Genomic DNA, 21,433 nt, shown 5'->3' with positions numbered 1-21,433 from the left:
ACAGAGTCATTTACTCAGCTTTTTATTCTTTTATTTTTTACACTGAAGCTCTTACCACAAACCGTCAGTAGACTGTTGTCCTTCCTCTACTTTTGGCTTCTTCTTACGAGGAGGTTTCTTCTTTTTAGGCTTGACCTGGTTAGCAGCAACCGCACCTGTTCCTTGCTTCCCACCAGGACCAAACTGGCTGGCAGAAATATCACTTTGGAGAAGATTTACTAACAAGGGACTGGTTAGTGTCACATCCTTGTTCACTGGAAATCCACCAGCTTGTCCACATGGGCCTCCAATTGCCATCTGACCAGCAAACTGAGGATTGAAGGACATGCCATGACCAGGAAAATGGCCATTGCCAACTTGCATATGTTGAGAATTTCCCAACATACCCTGCTGTTGTTGCTGATTCTGCAGGTCTGGAACCATCTGTTGGCTGATATCAGCATTTCCACTACTATCTCCTAACTGGTGTTGATGCTGCTGACCAGCCTGTTGCTGCTGCAGCATCACCTGCTGTTGCTGTTGTTTTTGCTGAAGCTGTTGTTGTACTAAATGATGATTTCCTGGAAGTCGCATTTGAGGCCCATGCATCCCTAATGCTTGGTTGGGGTTGCCATTCATTGGAATTTGTTGAGACTGTTGTTGTACCATTTGCTGATGGGGTTGCTGTAGCTGTTGTTGTTGCATTTGTGCTTGTTGTGGCTGCTGGTGTTGCAGCTGTAGTTGTTGCTGTTGTAACTGCTGTTGCTGTAGTTGCTGTTGCTGTAATTGCTGCTGTTGTTGCAAATGAGCAATTTGTTGTTGCTGTTGCGGAGTCATTTGTTGCTGACCCATCTGAGATTGAAACTGTGGCATATTACCTTGAATATTAGGTGAAGGACCTCTCATCATCTGGCCTTGCATTACACCAGGTTGACCTTTTGGGCCAAAGGCCTGCTTGTTACCCTGTATCTGACTAGCTACAATGTGTTCCATCATAACATTTTGCTGTTGCTGCTGTTGTTGTTGTTGTTGTTGTTGTTGTTGTTGCTGCTGCTGCTGCTGCTGAAGCAATAAAGCCTGATGTCCCTGTCCTCCACCCAGCTGGTTTTGGTTCTGCATGATCCCTTGACCTTGTGGTGGCATCATTTGCTTGGGAGGGGTCATTCCTCGCTGCCCGGTATTCACTGGCCTGGACAAAACAGTCTGGCCCCCTGTTTGGCTTTGTGCCATTTGACTTTGGGTGGAAGCTACAACCTGTGTTTGATGTTGTGAATGTGGTACACCCATCATTTGAGTCTGAAGACCTTGCTGAGGTTGTCCCATACTACCTCCTGAGGTGGTGCCTGGGGGTTGAGCTGGCATGCCACTGTGGTGGGTCATTGCAGCACCTTGAAGGGGATTTGACTGCATGTGATTTGGCGCTGGGGCTGATGACTGGACGCCTATAATGAGATTTTCAGACTTGTTGAAACTTGATACAGTGGGGGAAAAAAGTTATTTGATCCCCTGCTGATTTTGTACGTTTGCCCACTGACAAAGAAATGACCAGTCTATAATTTTAATGGTAGGTTTATTTGAACAGTGAGAGACAGAATAACAACAAAAAAATCCAAAAACAAAACGCATTTTAAAAAAAGTTATAAATTGATTTGCATTTTAATGAGTCAAATAAGTATTTGATCAAATCTATCAATCAGCAAGATTTCTGGCTCCCAGGTGTCTTTTATACAGGTAAGGAGCTGAGATTAGGAGCACTCTCTTAAACAGTTTGTTACCTGTATAAAAGACACTTGTCCACAGAAGCAATCAACCAATCAATCAGATTCCAAACTCTCCACCATGGCCAAGACCAAAGAGCTGTCCAAGGATGTCAGGGACAAGATTGTAGACCTACACAAGGCTGGAATGGGCTACAAGACCATCAAAATAACTGTCAATCTCCCTCGGTCTGGGGCTCCATGCAAGATCTCACCTCGTGGAGTTTCAGTGATCATGATAACGGTGAGGAATCAGCCCAGAGCTACACGGGAGGATCCTGTCAATGATCTCAAGGCAGCTGGGACCATAGTCACCAAGAAAACAATTGGTAACACACTACGCTGTGAAGGACTGAAATCCTGCAGCGCCCGCAGGGTCCCCCTGCTCAAGAAAGCACATTTACAGGCCCGTCTGAAGTTTGCCAATGAACATCTGAATGATTCAGAGGAGAACTGGGTGAAAGTGTTGTGGTCAGATGAGACCAAACATTAAAACATGGAAACATTATGCTTTGGGGGTGTTTTTCTGCTAAGGGGACAGGACAACTGGACCGCATCAAAGGTACGATGGACGGGGCCATGTACCGTCAGGGCATCGAAGCCAGCCAGGGCATTGAAAATGGGTCGTGAATGGGTATTCCAGCATGACAATGACCCAAAACACACAGCCAAGGCAACAAAGGAGTGGCTCAAGAAGAATCACATTTAGGTCCTGGAGTGGCCTAGCCAGTCTCCAGACCTTAATCCCATAGAAAATCTGTGGAGGGAACTGACGGTTCGAGCTGCCAAATGTCTGCCTCGAAACCTTAAAGGGGGGGGGTAAAATGCTGTTTCATGCATTCAGAGTTGTTTACACTGTTAAAGAGTTGGATTCTCATGCTAAGCATGGACAAAGTTTCAAAAAACTATTTGGATGTATAACAGAGTATTTCTGTGCCAAAAATCTCACTTCCGGGTTCGTACAAGTTTTGGAGAGTTTTTTTCGATCGTGGCTCTTGCTGACGTAAACGACGGTGGAACTCCTTATATGGGCATTTCTCCCGGAAAAACGTGCCTGTGCACACATAGACCAGCTCGAGAGCAAGAGCGCTTCATTCAGCTGCACTGCACAGGACTCACTTGCGAAGAATGTCTCTAAAGAAGTGTGTTTTTGGTTGTGAGGGAAAGATAACCTTGTTCAGCTTCCCGAAGAACTCAGCGTCACGTAAACAGTGGATGCAGTTTGTTTTTCCGGGGCAGCAACGGAGTTTCTTAATTGTGTTTGTTGACGAACGTTTTATAAACAAGGTCCAGTTAGACGCTGGATTTGCACATTGTTTAATACTGAAAGATGGAGTGGTCGACGCAAGTGCTCATCACGCTTTAGCTCCGCTAAAAGAGAGAATTTTTCGGAGAGAATCGTAAAGCTGTATCTTTCTTTTATAAATATGATAAAACTAAAGACTTTTTGGAGATATGAAGGATGCAGTACTACTCTATAGGTACTCAAGATTAACATGAGATAGGGTGAAACTTTGTGTGTTATGCCCCCTTTAATGACTTGGAGAGGATCTGCAAAGAGGAGTGGGACAAAATCCCTCCTGAGATGTGTGCAAACCTGGTGGCCAACTACAAGAAACGTCTGACTTCTGTGATTGCCAACAAGGGTTTTGCCACCAAATACTAAGTCATGTTTTGTGAAGGGGTCAAATACTTATTTGACTCATTAAAATGCAAATCAATTTATAACTTTTTTGAAATGCGTTTTTCTGGATTTTTTTGTTGTTATTCAGTCTCTCACAGTTCAAATAAACCTACCATTAAAATTATAGATGGATCATTTCTTTGTCAGTGCGCAAACGTACAAAATCAGCAGGGGGTCAAATCATTTTTTCCCCCACTGTATATAGAAAGTGGATAAAACTTCATATTAGAATAAAAGATTCAAAACAGTATTAAAACAATCCACACATCTTACCATTGTTTGCCATGCTCTGATTATTTTGTATTTGAGGTGTACTACCTGCTCCAGTGGTAGTAACCTGTCCTTGTCCGAAGTTCTGATTAACAGGAGCATTTGGGAACCCCATTGGCATTCGTTTGGGCATACCTGCAAAATATATACATAATAAATTACATGTAACCAAATTAATAACAATACAAAATCACTTCTACATAGTGCTGGGCAGTATGACCAAAAATTTATATCACGGTATTTTTCAAAATTATACCGGTTTCACGGTATATGACGGTATTTATTTTTATCATGCATGACCGGGTGTTTACTGATTGAGAGGAAAAACTGCAGTAGATTGACTTAGAATGCCCTATTTTACTGTCATGATGAGCGAATATTGTAGAAAAATTCCACACTAAATAGTGACTAAACACGACTCATTAATACATGTTAACCAGGAGTCACTCATTTATAATCACGACATCATCTGATAAAATCAACATGCATCTAACTTTACACTAAAGAGCGGCTATGTGGTGGTTTTGGCTATATTACTTTTTTGTCTCATGCAGCGCACTGCCTGAGTAACAAACTAAAAAAAAAAAAAGTGCATAATATTAACAGACGAACTATGCTCATATTTATAATTCCAAACAGTCAGTTAGCGGCAGGTGCTTGGAAACGCTGTTTTGTACTCATTTACTGAGGAGTCTGCTGCGGTACGGCCAGCTGAATGCGGTGCTTCTCTGCCGTTCGCTGCACAGAACAGACGCCGAGAGACGTGACACTGCGCCGGGAGTCAGATCTCGCACTCGCTGGCCAGCACTGGCGACATCTTCCAACTGAACCATAGGTTTTATCCAAAAAAGCTGCTAGGTTTGTCAGTATATTCTATGGAAAAAAGCCGCTAAAAGGATCTGAAAGTTGCTAAATATAGTGCTAAAGTCACGCTTGTGTGTGTGAGATGCGGGAGCTGATGGCAGCGGGCGGTGGATATTGTGGATGAGTTCTTCTGTGTCATCCATAGACTGTAAAGGTGTGTCATCACGTTCTACTAGTTCTACAGCTTCAGAGCTATCACGCTTAGTGACATGTGTCCTCGCCACAATGCAATAGTATAGAAAAGAGACCCCCCTCAAACAGTGTCTCGTTCCGAACGTTATTTAAATAACACCGATATTGCAGTATTTTAAAAATTCATATCATAAGAAAAATAAACAGGTATTCGGTATGAACCGGTATACCGCCCAGCACTACTTCTACATTGAATATCTGAAAACATACCTCCCATTCCACCTTGGGGAACCGGTCCATGTTGTGGAATGCCCATAAATCCAGGCTGAATGTTTCCTTGCTGGCCCATCACAGCTCTTCCTGGAGATCCAACACCTTGTGGGAAACCCTGGGGGGTTGTGGGACGTGGACCAAGTTGCCCCTGTCCCTGCCCCATCATTGGAGGTGTTCCAGGTGAGCCCTGTTGGAAAGGAGATGACGACGAACCAGGGGACTTGGCTGTGAGACTTCCTTGAGGGGCAGACGAGGGAGGCAGAGGAGGCGGCGCTCTTGAGACAACTACACCTGGTGCTCCCTGAGGGACTTTGGGCTGAGGGGTTGCAAACTGGTTTGCCCCGGTCTGCTGCTGCTGCTGTTGTTGCAACTGATGTTGTGCCATTGTATTGAAAACCTGTCCGGCCTGCTGGCTTCCAAATGGATATGGTGGTGGTGGATGACTGGGCGTCTGAACAGATGCCAAAGTGGGTTGACGCTGCCCCATTTGTGGCTGTGGTAGGGCTTTCCTCCAACCTGGTCCCATAGGACCCTGGACAGGTGGTGGTTGGAGAACACCAGAGGGCAACTGGTTCCAGCCAGGGGGTACAGGCATCTGGTTGGAGGGGTTGAAAGGACCACGTGCACCACCTAGTTGAGCCATCTGAACCTGCTGTTGTTGGTGCTGCTGCTGATGTTGCTGAAGTTGCTGTAGGGCTGCTGGATTTAGCTGTCGATTTGCCTGCATGGCTTGCATGTGATGTCCCTGTGGGCCTAAGTTACCGAGTGGACCATGTCCCACTTGAGGATGTTGGAGTTGTTGTTGCTGTTGCTGTAAGGCCAGCCCTGAAAGCATGGGATCCATTGTGTCTGATAAAAATGTGAACACAAATGTGAAAACGTCTGAAAGATGAAATGAGAACTAAATCCCTGTTAATCAGATTAACACATGCTTTTAGTTTTTAACAGCAGATGGCGCTGCATGCTTTAGAAACAGCCATACTCTGCTTGCTTCCAATTCCTTACACACACTTAAACCTAAAATAATTCATAAAGTTCAAAAAGGTTAAAGTGGGTTGTGTTTACATTAATCTTGTATCAAAAGGATTCTGAGCCAAGATGCAATTACATGACTCAGGCTAATGCACAAACGCTGTCTGATATCCTTAGACTGGATCGAATCATAGTCTGAAGTTAAAAAACTGGAGTCTCCGTCCATTATACACTACTACGCGATTTTCTGTGAAACCTGTCAACTCAAATCTGCAGACTGGATCTGACTTTCAGCAGCTACCATCTATACATCCATCAATTCACCATCAGTAAATCTGGCCAAAAGTCCTAAGAATAAAATAAATAAATAATTCCCCACAGAACATATGAAGCACAATCCTCAAGAGTTCACTTAATACATGTACTAAAACTCCAGCTTGAAACATATTTTTGTGCTTTTTCAACATATAGTAAAAGACTTGCATAGTGACTGATGTATGTAGTCATGAGATCAGAGAACCCACTGAAATCTATGGTCAGAGGTGACATGAAACGCATTTTACAACAAGCTATGAACCAGCTATGAGTCCTGCCTGACGGATGTGTCTTCAAGATAAATCTTAATACACTTTGATTCAGAGAAAACAAGAGTGTGAAAATACATCTCAAAACAAACAGTCCCAATGGTGCTGCAACTACTGCATTTGCCTTTGTAGAGCAGGATGGAATATAAATAAGGGTAACTACATCACTTCTTTGAATGAAAGAATTGCCATTACCTGTCTGTGAAGGTGGCCTTGGTGCTCTTGGCTGCATTGGTCCACCACTATTCGGTACCATTCCCTGTGCTGCCATATTAGCTCCAGGAGGCATCATGGACACCGAAGGGTTATTCATACGCATTCCAGCTGAAAAACAAGTATTTCTTCAGCATACACTTTCCTAATTAAATGATTAAGTAATCCGGAAGACCTTGATTAGTTTGTACAGGTGTGTTCATTTAGGGTTAGGCAGTGCTTAATTTGTAAATTGTGAGGTCCCGGAACAAAGTGGCGTAACGGATCCGGAATGTGATTATAGAGGAGGGAGAGGTAACGGAGCATTCGTGCAATCACTTGGTGGACCAGCTTAAGTGATTAACAGCACATCAGTTGCTTCTATTAGGTTTTGTATGTGAAAAACCTGGAAAAACCATGAAATTTCCAGGCCTGGAAAAGTTTTCGAAAAGTCATGGAATTTTATTTCACAAATCTCTGTATAATAGAGTTATATTTAATCAGGTCCTGAATTTCAGTGGGGGATCGTGCATGTGTATATCGCATAGTTTTACTCATTCCCACAGCTTTTCAGTTTATAATTAGGGACACTCCTGCAAACATCTATTCAATATAGTAGGTTAAATAAGTAAATAAATCCACACAAATTATCAGATTAAATCAGTCATTAAACCGCATGAGTGACTAAACTGTACCGCGTCTTGTCTCTTTCACGCTCTCGAAAAGTGGCTTCACATCATCGCATCTCGTCTGTATAACAATCTGCTGCACACTGATCCAAGACTTTTGCTCACATTTCGGGACAGTTGACAGAACTGTGCCTTGCCTAATCGGGTCATTGTTGCATCGTCACAAAAATGTATCATTTGCACATCTTTTGAAAGTATTTTTAAGCCATTCGGTACTCGCGCACTTCAGAGCCTGTATTCTGTGCGCTCACAGTCACGTCCAAAACGCGCGCGTAAAGCCGCCTCGCGAGTGTCATATTGAGTTATTTTTCATAGTTTGTTGAGCTTAAGCAGCCAAATACACACAAAATGATGGCAAAACGGCCGTCCTGGTGAGTATCCTCGTAAGTAAATGTAAACAGTCGAAAAAGAAAATGCATGTGTGTCCGTGCATTCAATCTTGTGACAGCAGGTAGGGACTGTTCACATGTCGCGTCTTTTGCGCACTCAAATTCGTTATTTCAAATGTAGATGTATGGCTAGCGCACCCATAACTGAAGATTTTAAGGAATATATCATATGCACGCTATGGGTCAGCATGAATGTCTTTCATTGGCGCGTGAGGACGGGGATCCACCAAAATGAGGTGCCGGATTGGTTTTCGGAGGTGCTGGATCCGGATCCGGCTTGTTCCGGCACAAATTAAACCCTGGGGTTAAGCTGATGATACAGGGCAAGTTTTTGAGCAATTTTGTTTGTGCACTTTCCCACTGAGAACGGGTAACAGATTTCTCACCTGGTTGCCCATTGACGCCAACATTAACCAAAGCTGCTCAGCAACATTGCTCAAAAAGTTGCCCTGTGTATCATCAGCGTTAGAGATAACTCTGCATGACAGTGCACCTTCAGGAGTCGAAGAAAGCCGTGTTAAGTTAAGCACTTGTGCATAGTTACCCTGGCCCTGCTGCATGGGGAATCCAACATCCATTCTCATCTGACCAGGAGCACCAAGGGGTCCATTAACCCTTAATTCTTGACTTCGGCCCTGTCCAACCGCAACGTTAATGGCTCCTTCACCTGTATGAACCCAACATGCCGATCAACACATTGGCTGATTGTAGAACAAAAGCTGAAATGGAACTCATATGTAATTAAAAATACAATGTGCCAATGACGTCAAACATTAAATGAGGTCACCGGCAGAACCCTTGCATTGCCAGTGGCTCTGCCAGAGCAGATTCAACACATCCGTACCTTCAATCTGCACAGACAGGATGCCCAGATCCCGTAGCTGCTGCTGGTTGTTTTGAGCCAGGAGGCGCAGTCGCTCGGCTGCCTCTCGGGGGATGTTGAAAGTGACACGTACGCTGTTCCACGGCTCCACACGCTCGGGTTCAAGCCTCTTAGTACCTTTATTAGACAGAGATTGGAGTACTATTAGCCAACTGGGATAGGAAAAAAACATTAAAGACACCAAAAAAATCAAATTAGGCTTTTATTCAATGTCTGTTAGGTTTGAAATACAACAATGCAAGAAAAAAGCTGGACTACTAGCCCATATACTAAACACTGAGCAAAGACAGTATGACTCTCTCTCTATACCTTACAGCATTTAAATTTAATGTATAAACTTCAATGCATCTTTGCAAAAATCTAATTTTCCAGCAGCAATGAATAATTTTTCATGCATACGAGTAATAATCCTAGTTTCAAGCCAAATCTTGACCTAGCAAGAGCATATCTGGCATCCCCTTTAAGATGGTATCCAGCTTCTCCTGAAAGTCCTCATCATTTATGTTCCCTTTGAAGGCAACATAGATTGTGGAGGTTGTGGTAGGGCTGCAGGAGCCATCGTCTCCATCTTCCACTCCGGAGTCGTGATCAGTGAGCGTGATGGCTCGAGGGGATTGTGCATCCAGGAACAGCTGATGTGCCATAGCCCTTCACCAAAAGAGCAGCGTAGCCTCTGGAGACAGTGACACTGCTTAAAGAAAAACAACAAGATCAGTCACCACTGATGAGAAACCCTTGTCCTAAATATTAACTTCATAATTATATACAATATATGCTGCCATGCAAATAAAACTTGTATAGCCTACATTGGAGATAGAAAAAAATAATAAAATTTTTTTAAAGTACGTAGAAATCACCATTCATTACTACTAACCAAGAAACATTTCCATTTGCATCATTCCATATCGAAGCAGAATAATGACAATAGTTTATGAAACAAAGCATGCTGAATTCCACAAATCGAAAAAAAGATGCATTGCAATTAACAGTGCTTGCATTTTAATGCCTTGTACTTCCAGGGTTTGAATTTTTAGGTCCTGAAATTTAACATAGTTGTTTATTTAAGCTGTGAATATTTCAATTCAAAATATTCAATCTGTTTAAAAATACGATGTATAATATTCGACAGGCAAGTTTCGGTCATTTTATTTCACTTTCCAAATTCGCTGCCACAAATTCAGTGATTAAAATTCAGCAGAAAATTCAGCGTTGCGCATCCGGGAACCGCAGGAATAGCAGTAGAGCACCGATGCATGATCTCCAGCCGATGTGGCTGTTGATGAAGGCCATCTGTGGATCAAGTTGTTCATTTACAAAAACTGATTTGCAGAAATGGAGCAAGCGCTAAGTAGAAGTTTTGATTATCGGGGCCAGTATAAACATGTGGAAACGCTGATTGTGTGTATGTTTAATTCAACATCTTCACCGTTTCCCGTAGCCTACATGTAAGCAGCTTTCTCTACCACAAAGGAGATTATAATGCTCTTTTACCCAACGCTGAAGTACAGAACTAACATTACATCTGAGGAAGACATATATTCGGTTGTTTAGTTTCTGTAACTTTGTATCATGGCTTGTGTGAAGCTGTGCTGTAATACTGGGGTTCCCCTCATACGTCACACTCCAGGATTCCCCAACAGTGAACTAATACAGTGATATAAAACCTCAGAATACACTTTATTGATGATTATGCGAACTATATCGACAGTTAAGCAGATGTAGAATATGAACGAACGTGCAAGGTTTCACGCTGTTTCCCTCAGAAATCGGTTAAAAAAAACGCATTAGGCGGCTAAGTAGTGCACTAACACAATGACAGCTATTAGACTTGTTTGAGATGCGCCTCGCCTGAAATGTAGGTGGCTGCAGTGAGGGGAGGAGTGAAATAAGCGCAGTCAAGACGGACAGTTCTGACCTCTCGAAGTGGAACAGATACAATACGAGATCAAAGGCAGATATCATGTTATTCTCACTCATGTGCTGTGATGCTAATAAATGTGATATAATTTCAGTTCTGTTGCTTTTATATGAATATAAATATGATGAACAAGACACTCAAAGTGCTTGCTATTTAATCCCATACGAAAGGCGTATTTATCATCCATTTCTACTATTTTAGATTTTTATAGAAATATGACAACAATCACATATCTCGCACAGAAATCGCACTGTCATAATGTTTGGGAATATTCAAGCATAATTTAAATACATAATAGCATGAAATCAGATAAAAAAAAACATTTTAGAAGAGAACGCAGATTCACGGTTGTCTGAACCAATGAGCATTAAGTGGTGTCATCAGTCAGTCGTTTCCCATCATGCTTTTGATCAGTGCAGTCGGTGGAGAGCAACTGCGCGCGACTGCTCAATCCGACACAGCCGCCTCGCCGTCGCGAGAGTTTTTTGGCACACGTCAGCATGACATCAGAACAAGGCAGACGTAACTCTGACTTTTTATTTATTTATTTTATGGTAACTATTATTTATTTGTTTTTCTCTTTATATTTCTTTCTTGTTATTACTATTATTGAGGTATTTACTGTTTTGTATTCTGGTTGTGTATGTGTTTTATTGCTTTGACTGTATCCCCTGTGAATATTGTATGTTTAATAAAAAAATTTAATTAAATAAAAAACTCTGACACTTTTCTAACCGGCATTCATCTCACTGTGATCGGTTCTGCGCAGATTTTGCTCATCTCAAACAAGCTTATTAAAAGACCAAACTCAGATCTTAATGATGATGCAAACAGATGAGGATATGAAGTTACGGAACGCGCAAAATTGCACGTTAAACATTTCCCATAAAGAAAACACTGTTGCCTCAGTGATAATAAATGATTAAATTCAGCATCTAATTAATAAAATATATTACTGTATATTATGTACATTTAAGCAGATGAGCCCAGAATATTAGCCCACAACCAACAAGTTTCACCAAACCATTTTTTCTCCCATAGAAAACCAAGCGCGATAGTTTTAGGTTTGATATTCGCTGCATATTCGCCTGGGCTGCTTTAGGGACCGTCTGCAAATTTACCTCACAGTACAAAACGAAGTAATAATTTATTAACTTATTTAAATTGAATTATTAAAGTCTCAAGTCTACTTTATTCAAATTAATGTTTACAGTAAGTGAATAATTTACTCAAACTGACTAAATATATATTGCCAATAACTCTCCTTAGACAATAATTTCCCTAAGTATGTACACTACACAAATATTTTTAAGAAAAAAAAAAAAAGTTACAGTAATTCACCAAAATGGGATTTTTCGTGTTCCAAATGTTGTTTGTTACTACACTGTAAAAAGTGATAAGTTGACTTAACTTAAAAAAATTGAGGAAACCTGTTGCCTTAAAATTATTAAGTACATAATTTTAAAAAAAAGTTAAGTGAACTTGACAATTCAATTAACTTAATTATCATTTATCACTTTTTACAGTGTAGTGACCAGATTGACTTACTACAGTTGAAATTTTGCCAACATTTTCCTCACTGTACAATACAGTATAAAATTATTCTTAAGAAATTACTGTAATTCAGTTTGTTTTTTTTCTTTAGTTTTTTTAAATATGCTCCAAAAGTTGTAGTCATTCCTAGTGACTAGACTGACTTACTATAGGTGAAATTTTGCTAATACCTCCCTTAATGTACATAAAGTATATCAATATCCTTTGGAACATGAACAATTCTTTTTGAGGTCTTACAGATTTTTTTGTTTTTGTTTTAAATAATTGACCTATCGGTAAGCCGCTCCCCTCGAACGCAGACTAGCCAATGGCAGTCGAGTATCAGCTTCACGGGGAGCGGAACTCGGACATCTTTAGGTTTCAGCACCATAGAGAAACATTGGAAGAACCGAAGCTCACATTGGTTTTATGGGCTTTATGTTTATTTATATAAACATTTACATACAGTAAGGGAGATATTGGCAAAATTTCACAACTTACTACAACCTGTGGAACATGAAAAACCCTTTTGGTGAATTACTGTAGTTTAAAAAATATATATATTTGTGTACTGTACATACCCTAAGGGAGATATTGGCAAAATCTAACCTGTACTAAAGTCAGTTTTGTATCTAGCAACGTACTACAACCGTTGGAAAATGAAAAAAAAACCCTTTCCAAGGATCTTTTATATGTAAATAATTGTGTACTGTACATTAGAGGCTGACATTTTTTCGGGAATCCCGCGGGATGGGAAACAAAATCGTTACAAATCACGTGATTGGGACGGGACAGGAAAAAATGTCATCGGGAGTGGGCGGGACCGGGAATAGTAATGATACCCAACTTTATACAAATATACCTTTTATATAAATAAACTGTATATTTTACTTCTGAACTCAATTGTAGTTGCCCTGTCTCACTCTCCTGTTTGCTTTGGTGTGGCTGCGTGAATGATGGAGTCCGTGACGGACAGATCATTAACGGCTGGTCTATGTGGTAATACACACCATCATTCATCGACCTCAAATATGGCTTTTCATCTGAAAGATGTATGTAGTAGCAACTTTACATGGCCGCTCAACAGGGCCGGGTCTAAGGGGGGGGGGCCCCCAGATTCTTCTTGTGCCCCTCGATCATCCACTGGATACTTAAAAAAAAAAAAAAAAATCTAAACATTAAATTAGTTACATATTAAAATGACCAGAGATATAGCGCGCGTTCTGCAGCTCCCCCACACTGACAGAATTTCATGTGAAATGTTCAAAGCCTATGGACAGGTTATTGCTGACAGGATACGACATTCGGTAAGGGAATATCATGATATTATCTGTCAGAAACGTTATCAATGCTGTCAAAAACAGTATTTAACACTACACAGATCTGTACAACAGGTTAAATAATGAAATGAAATGAAATGAAATGAAATACGCAAACACTAGCGCCATGAAGAAGTCTATGCTATGTCATTCAGTACAGTAGTTAAATATTCACAAATCATGTTATAAACATTCATAAGAGCACTAGACAAAGTTATCAGCTATATAGCAATGGTTATTAATAAAAACTATAACAGTAATACATTGTTGCATGAATAATAAACAACTGATAAAATTATCCACCCCAAACTATAGTAGGCTACAGTAGGCCTATTAACAAATGAATAGGGTGTGATTTAAAAACGATCATCCCTCCAAAACAGAGAAAACATCTTCCACAAACATCTACATGTCTGTCTTTTAAAGTATTTATAGTGTATATAATGAGTTGTATTTGTTTGTCATTATAGCACGTTGCGCTTTATAGCAAACAGGGTGCGCTTTACGTCTCCGAGCGAGAAACTTCGAAACATCTTTGAAAAATATATCTATACTAGAGAGTGAAATGTCTACTTTCAAATGAAAAAAACTAAATTCAAATAGAAAACGTGTGTTAGCATGGATGATTTATATAAAATTTAATGTGTGCAATGTAGCCTACACTGTGCATAAACTGGCTTTCAGTTCAATATAATAACAAAAAACTACATTTTGGGTTTTTATTCAACTAAGGTGGGCACGCTGTGATCTGTACTATATTTTTACTGTAACTGACAGATTTTGGCCCCAAAAATAAAAATAAAAATGGGAGTGGGAGGGAATGGAAGTAATTCTTCCGGGAGTGGAACGGGGCGGGATTTTCCCCCAGTTTTTTTCGTGGGATTGGGACGGGAGAGGTTTGAAAATACACTCCCGTGTCACCCTCTACTGTACATATATATAAAGGGAGGAATTGGCAAAATCTCATCTGTAGTAAATCACTACGAGCAATACAAGCTTTACAATTTGACAGTGTGTTATTTTAAATGTTAAAAGTCATTTTAATTTAAATAATCTGGAAGTTTTAACCCAGTCGGTGGAATTGTCAGACGGCCCCTTGGGGGCAATAGCGCGTCAATGCTTTCTCCAGTTTACATTTGCAGCAACAATACACCTAGGCGGTTTTGAACTCCTTTTTTATGTCGATATAAAGTGGTTGCTTACTGTTAAAACTAATCGTGGTATTGATATCTTTGTAGGACTGTCGACTCTATAGATCAGTGGTATTGGAAATTCTGACCTCATTTGCTTGCCTGTTTATAGTTCGCATAATCAGTTTTTTAATCGGTTTTATATCACTGTATTAGTTCACTGTTGGGGAATCCTGGAGTGTGACGTATGAGGGGAACCCCAGTATTACAGCACAGCGTCACACAAGCCATGATACAAAGTTACAGAAACTAAACAACCGAATATATGTCTTCCTCAGATGTAATGTTAGTTCTGTACTTCAGCGTTGGGTAAAAGAGCATTATAATCTTCTTTGTGGTAGAGAAAGCTGCTTACATGTAGGCTACGGGAAACGGTGAAGATGTTGAATTAAACATACACACAATCAGCGTTTCCACATGTTTATACTGGCCCCGATAATCAAAACTTCTACTTAGCGCTTGCTCCATTTCTGCAAATCAGTTTTTGTAAATGAATGACTTGATCCACAGATGGCCTTCATCAACAGCCACAGCAGCTGGAGATCATGCATCGGTGCTCTACTGCTATTCCTGCGGTTCCCGGATGCGCAACGCTGAATTTTCTGCTGAATTTTAATCACTGAATTTGTGGCAGCGAATTTGGAAAGTGAAATAAAATGACCGAAATCTGCCTGTTGAATATTATACATCGTATTTTTAAACAGATTGAATATTTTGGAAGTGAATTCTGGAAGGTGAATATGAATTATTTTTAATTATGACAATCTGTGTGAAATATTTTGAATTGAAATATTCACATCTTAAATAAACAACTATGTTAAATTTCAGGACCTAAAAATTCAAGCCCTGGAAATACAAGGCACTGTTAATTGCAAAGCATCTTTTTTTCGATTTGTGGAATTCAGCATGCTTTGTTTCAAAAACTATTGTCATTATTCTGCTTCCATAATTCCAGATATATTTCTGCTTATATTCTGCACTGATCTAAGGCTCAAAGACATTCAAGAGTGTTCATAAAGATAAAATAAATATAGGAAAATTGTTTAAAACACGTGCCAAGTTATTAGAAATGTACTCTTTGTATTCATGTTGGTTTATATGGTTTCAGAAAAATAAAATGACTACAAATGTGTCATGTGGTATAACCATCAAATAAAAAGTAATAACATAGTTTCCTTAAACCTTGAATACACTAATGTTCAAAAGTTTGGGGTCAGTAAAACTTTTATTTAAAAATACTTTAAAAAAAAAAAAGAAAAAGAAAAAGAAATTCAAGGTTTTATTCAGAAAAAATATGCACCAAATTGATAAAAAGTCACAGTGAAGACTTAACATTGATAATTAACATTGAGCATATTATAATGATTTCTGAAGGATCATGTGACACAGAAGATTAGAGTAATGATGCTGAAAATACAGCGCTGCATCACAGAAATAAACATCTTACAATATATTCAAATAGAAAACAGCTATTTCAAATTGTAATAAAATATTTCACAATATTACTGTATGTAGCGTACTTTTTGATTTTACAAAAATGCAGCCTTAGAATAAAAGACTTAAAAATATTAGTGTACATGTGAGTGGACACCTCTTTAAATCACCTAAAATATAGGCCTATCTTCCCACTTTTACAAATGATTAATTATTAATTCATAAGTATAAGTTTTGAAGAGTGACCTTGCCTTGTCATTAAATGGTCAAAAAAAAAAAAGCTCTGATACTATAAGGACTCATTGACCTTGACTCACAAGGGGTCCTCTATATGATATCATTTCCTGTTATCCCCCCCCCCAGTGGCAGTATAGGGAGGGTATCAAATGGTAATACCATCACACTTTGCAAGGTACTTCAAAAATAACATGCTTTTTCAGTACTTCTTTGTTAGTGCACCCAAGACCACTCAACATTTCTTTATCAAACAAGATAATCAACTCAAAAAACACGATACAACAACAACAACAACGACGATGATTAAACGTAATATCAGTGAACTCATGTGGTAATGATAATGAGATGTCAAATACTGATATGAGGTGCCTGGAGAAATACAGAAAAGAGTTTCACTGCAAACTAACCGCGATGTAAGCTGTACATATCTAATACATAACATCTAATAATATATTATTACCCTTGCAATCATTGATGACTTAACTGAAGAGCTTCATATGGGTTTATTTCTCTAGCGTTAGCATTAGCAATATCAAAACAAAGACAAACCGCATCATTTAAGCTCACGACAAACAACACAGCATTATAATAACTTTAAAGCTCATGTCTGGTGCACGCAGTCCTAACAATAACACCGCAATGAATAAGTGAATTATTATAACGAGTTTCCTTCACTCAGGCTAATGTATTAGCTATACAAACACAGTCAGCCTCATTGGTCACTGCCTCGCTAATATTAGCCTCTCGCTTCCATGCAGCGCACGCATTTACACGTTAACTTCACGGTAATGTTTCTGTAAGGTAAGGAGGTGGTAAGATCTCACCGTTGTCAGTCCATCAGGAGTGGTTTTACTGCAGTAAACAGGTCTATGCTAGCAGACGCTAACGGCGCGTTCGCGAGGCGGCTGTGCACGTTAGTTCAACGCTGCGCGCGCGCGCACTCGCGCCGCACGGGACCGCGCGTCCGCGAGAGAGGGTTACGGTCATAAACTGTAAGGTTATGATCATATAAATATTATCGTGACAGAAACATCACCAGCAGCACAAAACGACTAAAGGGGCGGGGCGTAGTGACCGGAAGTGAAAGCGTTTCAGAGCAGCACAGGTTCCGCTTCACTTGATTAGGTTCCTTGAAATAGTTATACATTTTTATTTATAGAGTAACGACTACGCTTCATTTTGAAGCTTCATTTCAACTTTATACATAAATATATTGATTCTTCACTTTAGTTTCTATATTTCAAATTTCTTAATGCAAAGAAAGGTTTTCAAGTTAAGGTTAGTTATCAATAGTTTTACTGTATGCTTGAGTGCAATGATGCAATGCATGCTGGGGGTTATGTTTACTGTAGTTTTTTTAAATTTATTTTTAATTATGCTTACATTTGACACCATTATAAATCATTTTATTCAATTGTATTCTATATTTTCTCTCATATGACATATCCTTAGCTTTTTAAGCACATGCATAGATTATAGGTGCATTACAAAACAATGAATACATCTCAAGTGCATCTGCATGCTGAAATGAATGAGTTTGGAAATAATGCAAAGACACTACACTGTGACTACACTATATTTATTCTCCACCGCAATCACTGTCCTTGTAAAGCTACTAAACACAACAGTGATGCTGTTACAGTGCAATAATATTCAATTGTGGCAGAAAATACCAAATGTGCCCACGAACAGGAAGCTCACTTCACTTATATAATCAACTGATCGTCTCAGAAATATGTGCGTAAACTAAAACTTATTTTACTGTTTCCACACTGAAGAGAAAATGCATTGCAATTACATACATCAACAAACTGACAACCACAATCCAAAATAAAACTGTAAAAGGAAATAATCATGGCATATATTAAACTGCATCTGAAAGCATATTACTGTTTTTATATTACTATTTTACAACTGGCATTCTCTCAGCTTCATTCATTTTCGGCTAATAAAATAAGACATTTCGTTACCACCCAACCCTCAATAATCATTATATAATATGTACAATCCTTCATTCGTAAACGGGAGCATTTATTCATGTAACTTTCACTTCAAGTAACATTTACTCACATTTGTGAAGATACTTCTTCATGAAGACTTGCAAGATATGAAAATAAATCCTCTCATTAGCCTTTATCTACCTCTAATTCGCATAAGGCATAATCCTACACAACCCTGAAGGAAATACCAATTATAATAAAAAGACTAGATACTAAAATATACATTGCTGGTTAAAGGTGTGGACACACTTGACTGAATTTGTTCCTTATGATCTTATGAGTGAAGGAAAAGCAGCCAGCAGACATGAAACACCTTCAATACTGTTTATTTTACTTAAGCATCCCAAGATGCCACATGAGTTTTAATTTTTTTGAGAGAAGTGTGCTCAGCTGGACTTTAGATGAAGGCTGGCGACTGAATAAGCTAAATATGTGATTTTATTTTATTATTTTTTTTACATTTTCTGGTCACTACATATTTCACACACTTTCTTTTGTTATTTCAGTTTTAATTGCTTTACTATAATTCCACAATGTGGAAAATATCAATAAATAAAGAGTAGGTACGTCCAAATGTTTTGACACATACTGTATGTGTTAAAATAAACCTTTCCTGAAACCGTACTCACCCTCAGATCATCCAAGAGGTAGAAAATGTTTGTTTCTTCCTCAGAACAGATTGGGAGAAATTTAGCATTACAAAACATCATCCATCACAAAACTGGTGGATTACTTGTGGATTATTGTGATGTTTTAATCAGCTGTTTGGACTCTCATTCTGACGGCACCCATTCACTGCAGAGCATCCATTGGTGAGCAATTGATGCAATGCATACATCTTGGATGAGCGGAGGGGGAGTAACTTTTCAGAACATTTTTATTTTTGGGTGAACTATTCCTTTAACTTGTCTAGTCAAGTGTGTATTACCAGTCTCATGAAACTCTTGAAATCTTGAGGTAAATAAAAAAAATAAATAAAAACACCGCTAACTGTCTTTTACAATTTGTCATCATCATGTGTGTGCATGTTGCTGTTTTTGTGGCAGGGTAGCAGGGAGCGACTCATTTCCATTTACCAGACACTGTGCATCAATTTTAGTTATCAACTCTGTCTTTAAAACTTGTTAACCTCATAACGTCCCAATTTAGTGCACAAATATTACAGAGTAGCACAGAGTGTGTGTGAATCTAGGGCATGGACATGGACAGCGCCGAGGCGTCAGTGCTGCGCGGGTCCTTCACACCGATGATCAGGTCATTGGTCCTCCGGGTCCCTTCTACCAGTGAGATGATGTCCACCTTACGCACATCATGACCCTTCAGCATCAGAGACTTCACATCCGCCTCTGCAAATTTAGCTGGACAGAGAACAAGAGAATTAAATTGGAACTCCACCCTCGAAATCACACATCTACAGTTAAAAATCACACTACTACGGTCAAAAAAAACAAAAAAACAAAAATCACATCTGCAGTCAAAATTAGAGATGCACCGATGCCAATTTTCTTGGCCGATTCCGATTTTTTTTTTGTAAGTGTGACCTGCCGATACCGATTTTTGCCAATTCCGATTTTCTTTCTAAAAACTATAATTGACAGCATATACAAACAAAAATCTATACTTTAAATGCAAAAAAAATATTTACATAAAAAAAAAAAAAGAAGATTAAACATTAAAATTCCCCCAATCTGGACAAAGTTGCAGATGCTCTCTCACTTAAACAACTCTCAAAATAAAGTACTCCGTGACTAGAAAAGTAGAAATAACAATTAACTGAAAAGGAGTTGCTGTACATAAAACAGATGTCATTTTCCACTATGTTCCTTATAGTGTCATTTTTTCACTAACCTCATTAAATGTCATCTTTTAAATCAAATGTAGTCAAACATCACACATCTACAGTCAAAAATCACATCTAGACAAAAATCACGTCTGCAGTCAAAAATCCCACAAAAATCACATCTAGTCAAAAATCACGTCTGCAGTCAAAATCACATCTAGTCAAAAATCACATCTAGACAAAAATCACGTCTGCAGTCAAAAATCACGTCTGCAGTCAAAATCACACAAAAATCACATCTAGTCAAAAATCACACATCTACAGTCAAAAATCACATCTAGACAAAAATCACGTCTGCAGTCAAAAATCCCACAAAAATCACATCTAGTCAAAAATCACGTCTGCAGTCAAAAATCACATCTAGACAAAAATCACGTCCTGCAGTCAAAAATCATGTCTAGTCAAAAATCACGTCTGCAGTCAAAAATCACGTCTGCAGTCAAAAATCACACAAAAATCACATCTAGTCAAAAATCACACATTTGCAGTCAAAAATCACGTCTGCAGTCAAAATCACACAAAAATCACATCTAGTCAAAAATCACACATCTACAGTCAAAAATCACATCTAGACAAAAATCACGTCTGCAGTCAAAAATCCCACAAAAATCACATCTAGTCAAAAATCACGTCTGCAGTCAAAATCACATCTAGACAAAAATCACGTCTGCAGTCAAAAATCATGTCTAGTCAAAAATCACGTCTGCAGTCAAAAATCACGTCTGCAGTCAAAATCACACAAAAATCACATCTAGTCAAAAATCACACATTTGCAGTCAAAAATCACGTCTGCAGTCAAAATCACACAAAAATCACATCTAGTCAAAAATCACACATCTACAGTCAAAAATCACATCTAGACAAAAATCACGTCTGCAGTCAAAAATCCCACAAAAATCACATCTAGTCAAAAATCACGTCTGCAGTCAAAATCACATCTAGTCAAAAATCACATCTAGACAAAAATCACGTCTGCAGTCAAAAATCACGTCTGCAGTCAAAAATCACGTCTGCAGTCAAAAATCACAAAAATCACATCTAGTCAAAAATCACACATTTGCAGTCAAAAATCACGTCTGCAGTCAAAATCACACAAAAATCACATCTAGTCAAAAATCACACATTTGCAGTCAAAAATCCCACAAAAATCACATCTAGTCAAAAATCACACATTTGCAGTCAAATATCACGTCTGCAGTCAAAATCACACAAAAATCACATCTAGTCAAAAATCACACATTTGCAGTCAAAAATCACACATCTAGTCAAAAATCACATCGTCAAAAATCACACA

At 39.0% G+C, this 21,433-nt stretch overlaps 2 protein-coding genes across 8 annotated transcripts in view; both read right to left on the bottom strand.

Moving 5' to 3' along the window:
- ncoa6 (nuclear receptor coactivator 6) overlaps window positions 1–17,369 on the bottom strand; it is a 28,086-nt gene extending 10,717 nt beyond the window's left edge. For 2 of the 5 annotated variants that reach the window (XM_058762668.1, XM_058762671.1), the window contains exons 1-8: window positions 17,124–17,369; window positions 9,102–9,356; window positions 8,630–8,785; window positions 8,330–8,452; window positions 6,711–6,839; window positions 4,957–5,808; window positions 3,694–3,825; window positions 56–1,421 (exon numbers count right to left, since the gene is read on the bottom strand). In XM_058762668.1, coding sequence (XP_058618651.1) covers window positions 56–1,421; window positions 3,694–3,825; window positions 4,957–5,808; window positions 6,711–6,839; window positions 8,330–8,452; window positions 8,630–8,785; window positions 9,102–9,312 — 2,969 coding nt within the window. In that variant the 5' untranslated portion in view covers window positions 9,313–9,356; window positions 17,124–17,369. Of the gene's footprint in view, window positions 1–55; window positions 1,422–3,693; window positions 3,826–4,956; window positions 5,809–6,710; window positions 6,840–8,329; window positions 8,453–8,629; window positions 8,786–9,101; window positions 9,360–17,123 lie in introns of all 5 variants that reach the window. The other 3 variants (XM_058762669.1, XM_058762672.1, XM_058762670.1) reach the window with 3 other exon arrangements.
- Window positions 17,370–17,862: 493 nt separating this feature from the next.
- The window catches only part of LOC131532590 (glutathione hydrolase 7), a 34,912-nt gene continuing 31,341 nt past the window's right edge, over window positions 17,863–21,433 (bottom strand). For all 3 annotated transcript variants that reach the window (XM_058764381.1, XM_058764378.1, XM_058764382.1), the window contains exon 16: window positions 17,863–19,657. In XM_058764381.1, coding sequence (XP_058620364.1) covers window positions 19,488–19,657 — 170 coding nt within the window. In that variant the 3' untranslated portion in view covers window positions 17,863–19,487. The remainder of the gene's footprint in view (window positions 19,658–21,433) is intronic.

This window comes from Onychostoma macrolepis, chromosome 23 (genome assembly GCF_012432095.1).
Source record: "Onychostoma macrolepis isolate SWU-2019 chromosome 23, ASM1243209v1, whole genome shotgun sequence".
Lineage (NCBI taxonomy): Eukaryota > Metazoa > Chordata > Actinopteri > Cypriniformes > Cyprinidae > Onychostoma > Onychostoma macrolepis.
The sequence above is the reverse complement of the archived record's forward strand: the minus strand, read 5'-3'. Positions and strand labels throughout refer to the sequence as shown.